This window comes from Gorilla gorilla, chromosome 1 (assembly GCF_029281585.2).
Source record: "Gorilla gorilla gorilla isolate KB3781 chromosome 1, NHGRI_mGorGor1-v2.1_pri, whole genome shotgun sequence".
Lineage (NCBI taxonomy): Eukaryota > Metazoa > Chordata > Mammalia > Primates > Hominidae > Gorilla > Gorilla gorilla.
In genome coordinates this window covers 139,930,754-139,945,834 of record NC_073224.2, presented here as the reverse complement: position 1 = coordinate 139,945,834, position 15,081 = coordinate 139,930,754, and the positions used below count along the sequence as shown (strand labels likewise).

At 41.6% G+C, this 15,081-nt stretch overlaps 1 protein-coding gene, 1 long non-coding RNA gene and 1 other non-coding gene across 5 annotated transcripts in view; 2 read left to right on the top strand and 1 right to left on the bottom strand.

Moving 5' to 3' along the window:
* Nucleotides 1–15,081, bottom strand: part of LOC134756902 (uncharacterized) — a 127,974-nt gene that overhangs the window by 55,874 nt on the left and 57,019 nt on the right. Inside the window, exon 2 of the long non-coding RNA XR_010130329.1 lies at nt 10,837–10,977. This is a non-coding gene — a long non-coding RNA (uncharacterized lncRNA). The remainder of the gene's footprint in view (nt 1–10,836; nt 10,978–15,081) is intronic.
* Nucleotides 3,663–15,081, top strand: part of SLC35A3 (solute carrier family 35 member A3) — a 54,004-nt gene continuing 42,585 nt past the window's right edge. Inside the window, exon 1 of one of the 3 annotated variants that reach the window (XM_031005034.3) lies at nt 3,663–3,823. Coding sequence is in view for 1 of the 3 variants with exons in the window: in XM_031005029.3 (XP_030860889.1) it covers nt 4,198–4,305 (108 nt within the window). In the remaining 2 variants the exon portion in view is untranslated. Of the gene's footprint in view, nt 3,824–3,899; nt 4,306–15,081 lie in introns of those variants that run through there. The other 2 variants (XR_010130326.1, XM_031005029.3) reach the window with 2 other exon arrangements.
* On the top strand, nt 12,540–12,646 carry LOC115932228 (U6 spliceosomal RNA). Its single transcript, XR_004068544.1, has one exon. It is a non-coding gene; the product is annotated as a U6 spliceosomal RNA (small nuclear RNA).

The following is a 15,081-nucleotide window of genomic DNA, read 5'->3' as shown; positions in this document are numbered from 1 at the left end:
TTAAATTAGAATTTCTGATAATCCATGAATTTTTTAAAGTATATCCGAAATATTCCATACTTCATTGCTTATTTGAAATTTAAATTTAACAAGGCTTCTGTTTTTTTTTTTGTTTTGTTTTTTTTTTTGAGACAGAGTTTACCCTCTTGTTGCCCAGGCTAGAGTGCAATGGTGCAATCCTTGGCTCACCGCAACCTCTGCCTCCCGGGTTTAAGCAATTCTCCTGCCTCAGCCTCCTGAGTAGCTGGGATTACAGGCATGTGCCACCACGCCCCGCTAATTTTTTGTATTTTTAGGAGAGACGGGGTTTCTCCATGTTGGTTAGGCTGGTCTCGAACTCCCAAACTCAGGTGATCTGCCCGCCTCGGCCTCCCAAAGTGCTGGGATTACAGGCGTGAGCCACTGCGCCAGGCGAAGGCCTCTGTATTTTATCCGACAATTCTAATTAGGTACCACTGAGATACATAGTCCTATTTGGCCCTGGCTGCCTTTAGAGTATTATCTTGTTCTCATTTGAAAGAGCTGCAGACCTTGGGTACTGATTTGAATTGTTGGATGTCCAGACTTGCAGTTCAGGCTCAGCTGACATTCTTGCCCTGGTGAGCTTCTGTACCTTCCCCTTCGCCCTCTGAAGGTTGGCTGAATAATCAACTGACAAAAGTCAGATTAATAAGAGAAGAGGCAGGCTGGGCACTGTGGCTCATGCCTGTAATCCCAATACAATGGGAGGCTGAGGCAAGAAGATCACTGGAGCTCAGGAGTTTGAGACCAGCCTGCACAAAATAGTGGGAACCCATCTCTATTAAAAGTAAAAAAAAATTAGCCAGGTATGATGGCATGTGCCTATAGTCCCAGCTACTCAGGAGGCTGAGGCAGGAGGATTGCTTAAGTGGGAGGCTGAGGCAGGAGGACCTTGGAGGTCAAGGCTACAGTGAGCCATGATCATGCGACTGCACTCCTTCTAGAGAGAGACCCTAACTAAAAAAAAAATAATAAAAAAAAAGAAAAGAAAAAAGAAAAAAGGCATAGAAATTTATTAGTGTACATGAGGAGAAATCACAGGGTGATTACTCTTATCCCCCATGTAGTACAGAAGGGTATATACCATCTTTACAAAGAATGAGAGCTCCAAGCATGGCCAAAAATAGATTATGGTGGTAAATCAGGTTATAGTGGCAAAACAAGTTACGGGAGGGACAGAAGCAGAGGCCTGACTAACAAAGGTGGGTAGCAGCCCTCAGAGAGAACAGATGGTGGAAGTTTCTTTCAGACCTTTAAAGGTGTCAGAATCTCAGTAAATCGTTCCTAGATCTGGACAAGGAAGGGCCTCAGAGAAAGCCTGGCTACATTAATGCAGATTCTCCACAGATGCAAATCTGCCCTACAAGAGACAGTTTTGCAGGGCTACTGGGCTACTTTTTTTTTTTTTTTTTTTTTTTTTGAGACAGGGTCTTGCTCTATCAGCCAGGCTGGAGTACAGTAGCATGATCATGGCTTAATGTGGCTTTGAACTCCTGGGATCAAGCGATCGTCCCACCTCAGCCTCCCTCATGAGTAGCTAGGACTAAAGGCATGTACCATTACGACTGGTACATGTTTAAATTTTTATTTTTTGTAGTGATGGGGTCTCAATATGTTGCTCAGGCTGGTCGCGATCTCCTGGGCTCAAGCAATCCGCTGGCCTCAGCCTCCCAAAGTCTTGGGATTACAAGCGTGAGCCCCCACATCTGGCCTGCAAAGGCTACTTCTGATTGCAGGCCCTCTAAACAGTCATCTCAAAATATGTCAAAGTAGTATATTTTGGGGTAAAATATTTTGATTTCCTTCAAAGCCATTGTAGGGTTAATAATTGGCCTAATTTCAATATTGCTGTTTATTGGGAAATAGGGAGGCCCAAGGGGGAGAAGGGTGGGGAAATGGGCAGTTGGTGGAGTAGTCAGAACACACATAACATTTATTAATTAAGTTTGCCTTCCTATATGAGTGCAGTACATGGCACCTGTATTAGTCCATTTTCATGGTGCTAATAAAGACATACCCGAGACTGGGAAGAAAAAGAAGTTTAATTGGACCTACAGTTCCACATGGCTGGGGAGGCCTCAGAATCATGGCGGGAAGTGAAAGGTACTGCTTACATGGCTGCAGCAAGAGAAAAATGAGGAAGAAGCAAAATCGGAAACCCCAGATAAACCCATCGGATTTCATGAGACTTATTCACTATCATGAGAATAGCACAGGAAAGACTGGCCCCCATGATTCAATTATCTCCCCCTAGGTCTCTCCCTCAACACGTGGGAATTCTGGGAGATACAGTTCAAGTTGAGATTTGGGTGGGGACACAGCCAAACCATATCAGCACCCCAAAACAACTACCATAGTAACATCAAAGATCATTGATCACAAAGCACTATACCAGATATAATAATGATGAACAAATTTAAATATTGCAAAAATTATTGAATATTATGTGACACAGAGACACAAAGTGAGCACATGCTGTTGGAAAAATGGCACCAATAGATGTGCTTGAGGCAAGGTTGCCACAAACCTTCAATTTGTAAAAACAAAAACAAAAAAACAAAAGCAATGTCTGTGAAGAGCAATAAAGCAAATCACAATAAAACGAGGCATGCTGTTATCATCATCTAACAGGCACATTTTGGTTTCAAAAAAAACTGGACATGTATTAAGATCTAATATGTATTTTACCATCCAGGAATTTTCTCAAGACTGTATTGCAGAAAATTTTAAAACCAGTTATTCTACTCTAATACAGTTACTTATTTTTCTTCAATATCACTTTTTTTCTAAGTATGTCTCTCTTGGACATGGTTTTAATCATTTGCAATATAAAGAGACATAGGCTTAATTTATAGCAGCCCTGAGTTAACAAAAAGAGATAATCCTGTTCGCTTATTTGATAATCCAGCTGAACCTGAAGTACTGATTTCAGCCTGTTCATCACCTGAATGGGCTGCCGTGGTTAAAGGGTTTCCAACACAGCTACTGGAAGACTTTTAAAAGGTAATGCTGTGATCCATGCAGCCAGGAAGCGGTTGGTCCCTCATAACTCTGCAATCCTCTGGGCCCAGTTTTCTTTTTCCTCTCTCGGTTGATGACACTAGTCCCATTGGTGGTACGGCTTTGGGTTTCCCTCAGTCTCAAGATCTCAGTCAGGGTGGGCGAAGTGGAAGAACAAGCCTTTTTGCAGACCACTGGTTGGTTGGCAGCCTTTGCCATAGCTAATCTGGTTGTTTTCAGGTCAGTGACAGTCACTTTTAGGAGAGGGTTCGTTTGCTTTCAAAATCCATCTCCCCGTTCCTCTCAGGGTTCTTTGTCCCAAAGGACTTTGCCCTTCCTTACGCAGTGGACACCTTGGCACCCTCTGCAAACAGACAGTCCCGCAGAGGCCCTCGACGAGTGTCACTCCATCTGTTTCGCGCTCCTAGGAGAGGTGTAGCAGAAAGCAGTGCCCCGGGCCTCCACGCGACGGTGAAGCAGGAACCAGGGGCTGCCAGCAGAGCAGCCCAGGTGCGTCGCCTTAGGGACAGAGCTGCCAAGTGCCGAGCTGGGGCTGCCAGAGCCGAGCCGGGAACGGCATTTGCCAGAGCCGAGGCGGAAGCCGGAGCATTTGGGGGACGGGACCGCGGGAACCCGGAAACGCCTGGGCTGCACCGAGCTGGCGGTGGCTACGGCGACGGGAGCTGGCGGCGCTGCGGGTCAGCGGTCGCGTAGGACCCAGCGGACTCGGCAGCCTGGGGCGCCCGGCGGAGCTGAACCGCGGCCCCCGGTGGTGGGCTCAGCCGGTCGTGCTGCGCGGGCGGTGAGTCCTCAGCGCACCTGGGGAGGGGCGGGAACCAGGAGGCTAGCGGCTGCGGGGCGGCCCGGGAAGCTCCTGGAGGAGGAGGAAGAGGAGGCATGCGAGGGGGCTGATGTGAAGTCTGTAGGGGTGAAGGGGACGGTATCGAAGACCTGAAATACAGTGCTAGCTAAGTAGGGGTGGGAGCAGATGAGGTGACACGTTGTAACTCCGACGGACGACGTGCGGAATGTGCTGGGTGGAGGAGGAAAAAAGGCCCGAGGAGAGGGGTGTGTCAAGCGAATGAAGACGGCAGTGTGTGCCTCAGCGCCTGGTGCGTGCGGAGCTAGTGACGGGTGGGCCCGGCTGGGGCCCGTCATTCCTTCAGTGAACATCCCATGAGCTCTCGCTCGGTGTTGAGCCCTGTGGTAAGCACAGATGCACCCGACCAGCACCTGGAGCTCAAGAAGCCGCAGGAACTTAAAGAAATGGAAAGGCTGCCCTTGGTAAGGCTAGTAAGAACACAAGGACTGTTTGAAGTGGGGTGAGATTCTCATCAGAACAGGTGTATGGGTGCATTGCTTTACAGTAAAAGACGATCTTTTATTATGTTCTCTTAAATGCAGTATTTGAAAATTAAGTCTTTTCGTTTTTGAAATCAACACTCGACTTTAGTAGTTAAAGATGAAATTTGGTGCAGTTTCTTACTTGGTGTTCTTATTCACTTTCACTGGTAAACTCAGGGTGTTTCAAGGGAATGACTTGTAAACTTATATTTCTGAGGCTAACTTTTCTCCCAACTGTTGATTCTATCTCTTCAGCATCTCAAATTTAGTTCTCCCCTTTTTCATTCCCACTACCTGTCTGCTAAATATGCTCGTCTTTCCTCTTCTTACTTGCACTATAGCAATAACTTCCAAACTGGACTTGTCCTCAGCCTGGCACCCTTCCAGTCACTTGCCTCCATATTACTTTTAAAGCCAAAGATCTTATGACTTTCTTTTTTTGGTTATTCCTTCCTCAGAAATACGCAGTGACTCTCGATCGGCTTCAGAATAAAATGTAAATTATTTAGGGAGGCATTTAATAAATTTTACATTATTTAGGGAGGCTTCAGATTTTTCCTTCAGAATTTGAGTCTGACGATGGCTCCAGTAAAATCAATATGATTCTTTTTTTTTTTTTTAGACGGAGTCTCGCTCTGTCGCCCAGGCTGGAGTGCAGTGGCGCAATCTCAGCTCACTGCAAGCTCCGCCTCCCGGGTTCATGCCGTTCTCCTGCCTCAGCCTCCTGAGTAGCTGGGACTACAGGCGCCCGCCGCCACGCCCGGCTAATTTTTTTGTATTTTTAATAGAGACGGGGTTTCACCGTGTTAGCCAGGATGGTCTCGATCTCCTGACCTCGTGATCCACCCACCTCGGCCTCTCAAAGTGCTGGGATTACAGGCGTGAGCCACCGCGCCCGGCCCCCAATATGAGTCTTTCTTTTTTCCTTTTATTAAACAAGTATTACTTTTTTCCACATATCCTAACTAGTCGTTAATTAGACGTCCAGTTTCTGAACATGCTATATGCCTGTCAGCCTTGGTGTTTGCTTTTATCATTTCTTCCTACAAAGAAGAAACAAGGAAGGCCTTCCTTGCTGTCTTTGTAGAAATTCTACTTATTCTTCAATTCCTTAAATGCCATCTCTTTCTTATGCAGCTTTCTGAAATCTGCCATAAATCCAGTTCATTCTTTTTTTCTTTTTCTTTTTCTCTTTTTTTTGAGAGAGTTTCGCTCTTGTTGCCCAGGCTGGCAATGTTGCGATCTCGGCTCACTGCAACCTCCGTCTCCCGTGTTCAAGCGATTCTCCTGCCTCAGCCTCCTGAAGTAGCTGGGATTACAGGTGCCCGCCACCACACCCAGCCAATTTTTTTGTAGTTTTAGTTGAGACGGGGTTTCACCATGTTGGACAGGCTGGTCTTGAACTCCTGACCTCAGGTGATCCACCTGCCTCGACATCCCAAAGTGTTGGGATTACAGGCGTGAGCCACTACGCCCAGCCCATTTTTTTTTCTTCATGTGTGCTGGGCTTTATAAATCTTACAATACTTGTTAAATTTGCATTGTAATTTGAGAGTTCTATTATCCCTACTGTAATGTAAGCTTCCTAAGGAAAGCATTTGTACTTACTACTTTTTTTTTTTGGGATGGAGTCTTGCTCTGTCACCCAGGCTGGAGTGCAGTGGCGTGACCCTCTCGCCTCACTGCCACCTCCGCCTTCCAGGTTCAAGAGATTCTTCTTCCTCAGCCTCTCGAGTAGCTGGGACTACAGGCGTGCATCACCACACCTAGCTAATTTTTGTATTTTTAGTAGAGACGGGGGTTTCACCATGTTGGCCAGGCTGGTTTTGAACTCCTGGCCTCAAGTGATCCACCCACCTCACCTCCTAAAGTGCTGGAATTACAGGCATGAGCCACCATGCCCAGCCTGTACTTACTACATTTTTAAAGCACTTTAGTACTTGAACACATCATGATGTATTAGACTCTTAAATATTTGTTACATTAATCATGTAATGAAACAGATTGTTATTGTGCTCCTGGAGACAAGATGAGCTCTTGAGTTGTTATAGAAACTTACTGTGGATTTAATATTTGAAAATGCTTTTCTGTTCCATGTTTTAGTACCTCATTTGATCCTAGTAATAAATCGTTGGTGTAGGATAGTTATTATCACCGCTATTTTATAGATAAGAATATTAAAGTTCAGACGGTCCAAATAATTTGCCCTGGGACCTACATATACGCCTTAGGCTGCCTCAATTATATTTGAAATTGATATAATTTGTGTCCTGAAACATGTGCCTTTTGCTTAGTAGAAATTCAACATGTTGAACGAGTGATTGGATAAGTTACAGAATCAATGGAAAGAATCTCGTTTGAAAGCCTAAACTTGTTCAGTAGCCATGAAATATAACTTTTGAGCTTTTCCTTTCCTGAGAAGTATTCTTCTCAACTGTGGATTTGTCTGTGTGTGTGCATGTAAGTGCCAGAAATTTAGAGTAAGTTATAGACCTGTCTGGGTAACTGAAATAGCTTGAACATCATCACACTGACAGTTAATAATGTCATTCATGAGTATTAATTTATTATTAAATAAGATTCAGGTGAATATGAATTGGTAGCTTAACATTAGATTTTAATCCTCACAAAAGCAATGTATTCTTAAGTATGTTCAACTTAATTATCTCTATTAATGAAGGAGTGTAGTGGTTATATATTTTTAATCATTGTTTCTTTAATGTATCTTTTATATAAATTCGAGTGTTTTATATATAAGTGTGAAAATGACTTTAGAAGCTACAATGTTGCTTGGCTTCTCTATCCAGATTGCCTGACCAGAACTCTTTCTAGTTTATCATCCATATTGGAGACACCATCTAAAATGAAACCAAAGAGCCAGTTTAAAATAAGTTGCTGTACTTAGAGATAAGAAGTTTGATTGAAAAGGTATGCTAGGTCAGGAAGCATAGTGGAAATTAGAATTACGATGAAGCTGAAACTGGGCCGGGTGTGGTGGCTCATGCCTGTAATCCCAGCATTTTGGGAGGCCCAGGCAGGCGGATCACGAGGTCAGGAGTTTAAGACCAGCCTGACAAGCATGGTGAAACCCTGTCTCTACTAAAAATACAAAAATTATCCAGGCGTGGTGGTGGACACCTGTAGTCCCAGCTACTCGGGAGGCTGAGGCAGGAGAATTGCTTGAACCTGGGAGGCGGAGGTTGCAGTGAGCCAAGATCGCTCCATTGCACTCCAGCCTGGGCGACAGAGTGAGACTCCATCTCAAAAAAAAAAAAAAAAAAAAAATGAAGCTGAAACTTTGAGGTCATGTCAGATAAAATGCTAAGAAACAAGCTCATTCCACAAAGTATCTACATAGGACTTTATATCTACCCAGAGCCGAGTTTTTTCTGTAAAAGTTATATAAGTTTTTTTTCTAAATTCATATATGCTACAAAACCAATTTCAAACAGCATTTCTAACAGTATTTTCTATCATGAGTAGGTTTTATAAAGGTATTCAATGAATAAGGCATTGTAGTATAATAATCACTTTATTTGATTTATATTCCTTAATCATAACCACCCTACAAAATACATACTATTATTTATCACCATTTTATAGATAAGGGAAAGGAGGGACAGAGAGATTAAATAATTTGCTGTACTAAGTTGTAGAGACAGAATGTGAACTCAGTCTGAGACCAAAGGCATACTTTTATATACTATGGTGACTGACCCTCTAATACTTGGATGTGCTTTTTTGTTTTTTAAATAATTTTTTGTAGAGATGAAGTCTTATTATGTTGGCTTGGCTGGTCTTGAACTCCTGGCCTCAAGCAATCCTCCCACCATGGCCTCTGAAAGTGTTGAGATTACTGGTGTGATCAGTCCATAGACATGCTTAAACACAGGCTTTACTGCAAAGACTGTGGGTTTTGACTGAGATAAATCTTGGTTCATGTCTGAGCTCTGACAAGTTATGCAAGACAAGCCATACACTTAATATCTCAGAACCTCTGTTTCTTAATCTGTAAAATGAATACCTCCTTTTACAGATTAAATGAGATATAAATGAGATAATACCTGTAAATCACCTAGCACAATGCCTGATATACTGTAGGTATTCAAGATTCTCTTACTATTTTTACTTCTCTCATGAAGTACAGTTATTACAGCTATTAGAAAACATTTAATGCAAACCAGTTTTGACCTGCATTTGTCTTTTTTTTTTTTTTTTTTGAGACAGGGTCTCACTGTCACCTTGGCTGGAGTACAGAGGCGCAATCTCAGCTCCCTGCAGCTTCTACCTCCCTGGCTCAAGTGATCTCCCACCTTAGCCTCCCGAGTAGGTGGAACTACTGGCATGTGCCACCATGCCTGGCTAATTTTTTATTTTTTGTAGAGACAGCTTTCACCATGTTGCCCAGGATGGTCTCAGACTTCTGGGCTCAAGTGATCTGCCCACCTCAGCCTCCCAAAGTGCTGGGATTGCAGGCCTGAGCCACCGTGTCCAGCCCCTGCATTTGTCTTTTATGTTATTACACAGAGTTATGAAGAGATCATTCTCTCACAATAAATATTGTGGCGCTTATTTATTATTTTATAAATTCAACATAGAGTAAATGCTTAATATATGAAAGGTACTGGTATGGAGAAGCAGGAAATACAGTGAATAGAAGAAGGAAATGTATATCATTTGTCAACAAATTAGTCCGATAAAATGAGTGCTATTATAAAAGGTATATGCAAAATGGCATGAGAGTATAGTAGAGTGAAGGGTTCAATCTGCTTGGAAGACATATGAAACTTCACTAAAACTTGTATTTTGAGTCCTGTAAGATATATAGAGGTTCTACAAATAGAGAAGGGAGAAGAGGTGTTTAAAAAGAGGAATATTTGTTCGTGAATGCATGAAAGAACAAGATTGAGACAGGTAATAGTTTATGGCAGGAAATGTAGGTTGGGACCAGATTATGAGGGCTGTTTTATGTGAAGGAGTTTGGACTCTATCCTCTATTTTGTAAGAAGTCAATTAAACTTTACAAACAGGGCAAGGCACAGTGACTCATGCCTGTAATCCCAGCATTTTGGGAGGCCTAGGTGAGAGGATCACTTGAGGGCAGGAGTTTGAGACCAGCATGGGCAATGAAGCAAGACCCCGGCTCTACAAAAAATAAAAAAATTATCTGGTTGTGGTAGCATGCGGTTGTAGGTCCAGCTACTTGGGAGGCTGAGGCAGAAGGATTGCCTGAGCCCAGTAGGTTGAGGCTGCAGCGAGCCGTGATCACAGCACTGCAGTGCAGCCTGGGTGACAGAGTCAGACGTGGTCTCAAAAAAACTCCCAAAAAAAACCCCAAAAATAGAAGAGATGTGATCAGACCTATGTCTTATTAAGACATCTGCTATATGGAGGCTAGATTAGAGTTGAGAGCGTCTGAAGCTTGCCCTCTTCAGTTAGGCAGAGTGGCATAAGACTTGAACAGTAAATGTAGAACAAACATAATATATATTTATATTCTCTGTAGCTTAAGCTTATAGTATGTGTAAACTTCTAAGACTGTAGGTTTACCTGGAAGTGGTTGCAATTTCATGTTTAGAAAAGGTGTTTGTTAAAAAAACAAAACTATACAGCATTTGGATTCGAATATTGGAATCTTGTTCTCAAGGGAAGGTGGTAATCTAACATTAATTATTTAAACACAATCAGCAGCTAGGATTTTTTTAAAGTTTGAAAATCTTTGACAACAAAGGAAGATAAATTGTTCTGTAAAGGCACATGCACTGTTAAGTTTCACAGTACTATTCACAATAGCAAAGACATAGAATCAATCTAGATGCCCAGATGCCCATCAGTGGTGAACTGGACATAAAACTATGATACATATACACCCTGGAATACTATGCAGCTATAAAATAATGAGACTATGGCCTTTGCAGCAACATGGATGGAGCTGAAGGCCATTATTCTAAACAAATTAATGCAGGAACAGAAAACTAAATACTGCATGCTCTCAGTTATAAGTAGGAGCTAAACATTGAGTACATATGAACACAAAGAAGGGGACACAGTAGACATTGAGGTCTATTTAAGGGTGCAGGGTTGGAGGAGGGTAAGGATTGAAAAATTGCCTATTGGGTATTATGCTGATTACCTGGGTGACAAAATTATCTATACACCAAAGCCCCAGGACACACAATTTACCCATGTAACAAACGTGCATACCTACCCCTTACCTTCAATCTAAAATAAAAGTTGGGGGAAAAAAAAGAATGTTTGACAGTTTGTCAGACCATAAATCCATAAAAACTGCTCATTCTGTATTGTTTCAGTTAAATTATTTTCACATTAAATTTTTAAAAATCATTTATGAATGCTACAAAGGAAACTATTTTAAGGCCCCTCACCATTCAGGTTTATCCTCAGGCTGAATAGCTAAACATTGTTCTCGATTACCCTTCTATGCTTTATTTATTTAAGATAGGGTCTTACTCTGTCACACAAGAAGGAGTGCAGTAGGCCTGGTGCAGTGGCTCACACCTGTAATCCCAGCACTTTGGGAGGTAGAGGCGGGCGGATCAGCAGAGGTCAGGAGTTTGAGAACAGCCTGACGAACATCGCGAAACTCCATCTCTATTAAAAATACCAAAAAAAAAAAAAAATTAGCTGGGCGTGGTGGCAGGCGCCTGTAATCTCAGCATCTCAGCTACTCGGGAGGCTGAAGCAGGAAAATCACTTGAACTCGGGGAGGTAGAGGTTGCAGTGAGCCAAGATCACGCCATTGCACTCCAGCTTGGGCGACAAGAGTGAAATTCCATCTCAGAAGGAAGGGAGGGAGGGAGGGAGGGAGGGCGGGCAGTGATGTGATTACGGCTCATTGCTCCTGGGCTCAAGCAATCCTCCAGCCTCAGCTTCTCGAGTAGCTGGGAGTATAGATAGGCACACGCCACAATATCTGGCTAATTTTTTAAAGTTTGTTGTAAAGACAGAGTCTGACTATGTTGCCCAGGCTGGTCTGGAACTCCTGGGCTCAAGGGATCCTCCCATCTTGGTCTCCCAAAGTGCTGGAATTATAGGTGTGAGACACCATGCCTGGCCCTCGTATGCTTTAATACCTAAACATTTGAAAAATCACTGGAAAATGCTAGAACCTTGTAATATTACTGCGTGGGGAGCAACTCTATCTTAATGAGTAATTATATTTTACTTTCTGCATATAGATATGTTTCAGTTGGCATGTTTTGATACATGCAGTATGTCTGAGATTGAGCAATAAATTATGTTTAAAGGAGTCAACTTGAATAGTCTAGTAGGGACAGAGAGACTAAAATTGGGAATTTTTTTCTCTAGCTTATAAGCTTTATATCTGATTATGTGTTATTAATATTTCAAGTTATAAAAACAAACATACTAATGAAAATTGTGAAAATCTGTACTGTTTTGCCTTTTATGTCCTTTTTTCCTCCTACCCATACCTAGCTATGTCTTTTAAAACAGCAAAGAGGCCGGGCAGGGTGGCTCATACCTGTAATCCCAGCACTGTGGGAAGCTGAGGCAGGAGGATGGCCTGAGCCTGAGACCAGCCTGGGCAACACAGGGAGACCCCATCTTTACAAATAAAAAAATATTTTAAAAATTTAGCTAGGTGTGGTGGCACATGCCTGTGGTTGCAGCTACTCAGGAGGCTGAGGTGGGAGGATAGCTTGAGCCCAGGAGGTAGAAGCAGCAGTGAGCCGTGGCATGCCACTGCACTCCAGCCTGGGGAACAGAGTGAGACCCTGTTTCAAAAAATATAAAATAAAATAAGAAAATAAGAAATAAAATAATAAAACAAATTGATGTTTTCCAAACTAAGTGGTAGTAGAATTGCTTTGTAACACTGGCCAAGTCCTTGTTTTTTCTATGGAAATGTTACGGTTAAACATTTAGTTTTGTGAGCAAAAAGTGGATGGGTCAGTTTTCTATGAGAAGATTACTAGAGTAGTTTCTCATTCATTTAGTATCTTTGTTGTTACTGAGTCCAGAATATATTTTAAAAAGTATTTATTGAGTGCATACTGTGTGCAAGGAATTGTTCTATGTACTCTTCGGTAAACCAGTTTTCCTAATAATTAATTTTTTAAAATATAGCAACTTAATTTCATCCAGTCTTTCTCTGAAACATATTTAATGCTTTCTTCTGGAATAGACATAGAGTGTTCCCTTTGGCAGCAAATATACTAAAATTCGAACGTTATGGAGAAGATTAGCATGGCCCTTGCTCAAGGATGCTACACAAATTCATGAAATATTCCATTAGGGAAGAAAAAATAGATGTAGAATTGGAAACATTACATTTAAAAAATACAGACTTAGATCCTCATATTAATTTATTGTGGCTGCTGTAACAAATTATCACAAATTTTGTGGCTTAAAACAATAGCAATTTATTCTCTCACGGTTCTGGAGACCAGAAATCCAAAATTAATATAACTGAGTTGAAATCTAATTGTCAGCAAGGCCTCACTCCATCTGGTTGCTCTGGGAGAGCATCCATTCCTTTCCTCTTCCAGCTTCTGTTGGCTGCCAATATTCCTTTGCTTGTGCCTGCATCACTCTAATATCCCAGGACAGCATTATCAAATCTCTCTCTGCTTCATCTTTATATTGCATTCTTCTCTTGTGTATCTGTATTCTCCTTTTCTTTCTTTTTTTTTTTTTTTTATTTGAGACGGAGTCTCACTCTGTCGCTCAGGCTGGAGTGCAGTGGCGTGATCTCGGCTCACTGCAAGCTCCACCTCCCGTGTTCATGCCATTCTCCTGCCTCAGCCTCCGGAGTAGCTGGGACTACAGGCGCCTGCCACCACGCCCGGCTAATTTTTTATATTTTTAGTAGAGACGGTGTTTCACCATGTTAGCCAGGATGGTCTCGATCTCCTCTATCTCGTGATCTGCCCACCTTAGCTTCCCAAAGTGCTGGGATTACAGACGTGAGCCACCGCGCCCGGCCTCCTTTTCTTTTTAAAAATATTTTTCCAGGCCGGGTGCGGTGGCTCACGCCTGTAATCCCAGCACTTTGAGAGGCCGAGGTGGGTGGATCACCCGAGGTCAGGAGTTCGAGACCACCCTGGCCAACATGGTGAAACCCCGTCTCTACTAGAAATACAAAAATTAGCCAGTCATGGTGGTGCAAGCCTATAATCCCAGCTACTCGGGACACTGAGGCAGGAGAATCGCTTGAACCCAGGAGGCAGAAGTTGCAGTGAGCCGAGATCACACCATTGTACTCCAGCCTGGGCAACAGAGCAAGACTCTGTCTCTCTCTCTCTCTCTCTCTCTCTATGTATATATATTCCAGCTTTATTGAAGTGTTTATATATATATGTATTAATTAAATATTTGGTGGCTGATTTCCATCTGGAGAATTGTGTGATAACTGTATATTTTCTTTTACTTCTATCCCCAATCTTCTTAGTTTTGAATCTTTACTAATGATTAGTGCCTGTAGACCCTACCTGGCTTTTACACAAGTCTCTGTTCTTTGTAGAATATCTTTAACTGTTGTAAGTGGTGGGAAGTGACCATAACAGAATGAGGTAGAGCAGAATTGCATGAGAGTGTGGGGAAATGGGAGGGTGGGAAGGAGTAAGTTCATTTTTACATGGCACCACACATTGAAAGGAGATCTTAGAGATATTAAGTCGTTTTGTTTCCAAATCAATGCATTTCTGTAAAGAGTACAATAGTGAGTGCTGAACGATTTTTATCTAAACATTAGAATGCAAATAGGTTTTATATTTGTATAGGTAAAGAAATATCTGAATACTCTTGGTTTTATTTAAATCTAGGAATGGAAATTTTGCAGCCTATGAAAGAACAAGTTAAAAATGGATACTACTGTAACTTACGTACAGGTGATATTTTCTTAGTAAATAGTTACCTGACACCTTGAGGAAGAAAGAAAAGGAGAAACAATGAAAAGCTGTTTAACTTAGAACATGATAGGAGCCTGTAAGTTATAAAGAGTTGGTTAAATGTTATTGAGCAAAATTTTTGCTTTTCTTAAGCACTTAAGAGGGAACTAATTTAGGGGAGGCTATTGTTTCTATCATAAAAATTGAGTTTATTATATCTGTAGCGTAAATTACTTTCTACTTATTTCTTTCACTTATATAAAAAAGCTTTTTGGATTTTCCACGAGATTATTATGGATTTCAAGTACAAGATATTGTTGCTCTTCTTCTTGAGTACTGTATCTACTTCTGAGGTAGTTAGAAAAGAATATATACAAATACCAGTGTCAAAAGTTGTCAGTTATGATGAATTTTATTTGTCATTATTTAGCCTGTAATAATAGGTTATAAAGTTTTGGCATCATGGAAGATAATGGACAAAAAATTTCAACTGAGCTCAGCATTTCTGTATGTATATACTTTTTTCTATTGATTTATTTGGAAAAACCTTAAAATGTTTGTTTTTTACCCTAGTAGTTGTCTCTGACCAGTGTATAATGTGACATATTTGCATAGCACTTTGTAACTTGTGTGTTTTCATATATGCTGTCTTATGTCATTAACCTCTAGTAGACTGATATTGTTACTAAGGGAGTATAGTGTTTAGAAAATGTAAATATAGCTTACTCTAAAAATCATAACTTAGGAATTTAGCCCTTGTTTTTATAATAGAAGGAAAATTGACTTGCAGAATAACTAAGATACTAGGTAGTCTAAAAATGTATATGAATTTTATTTTATTTTA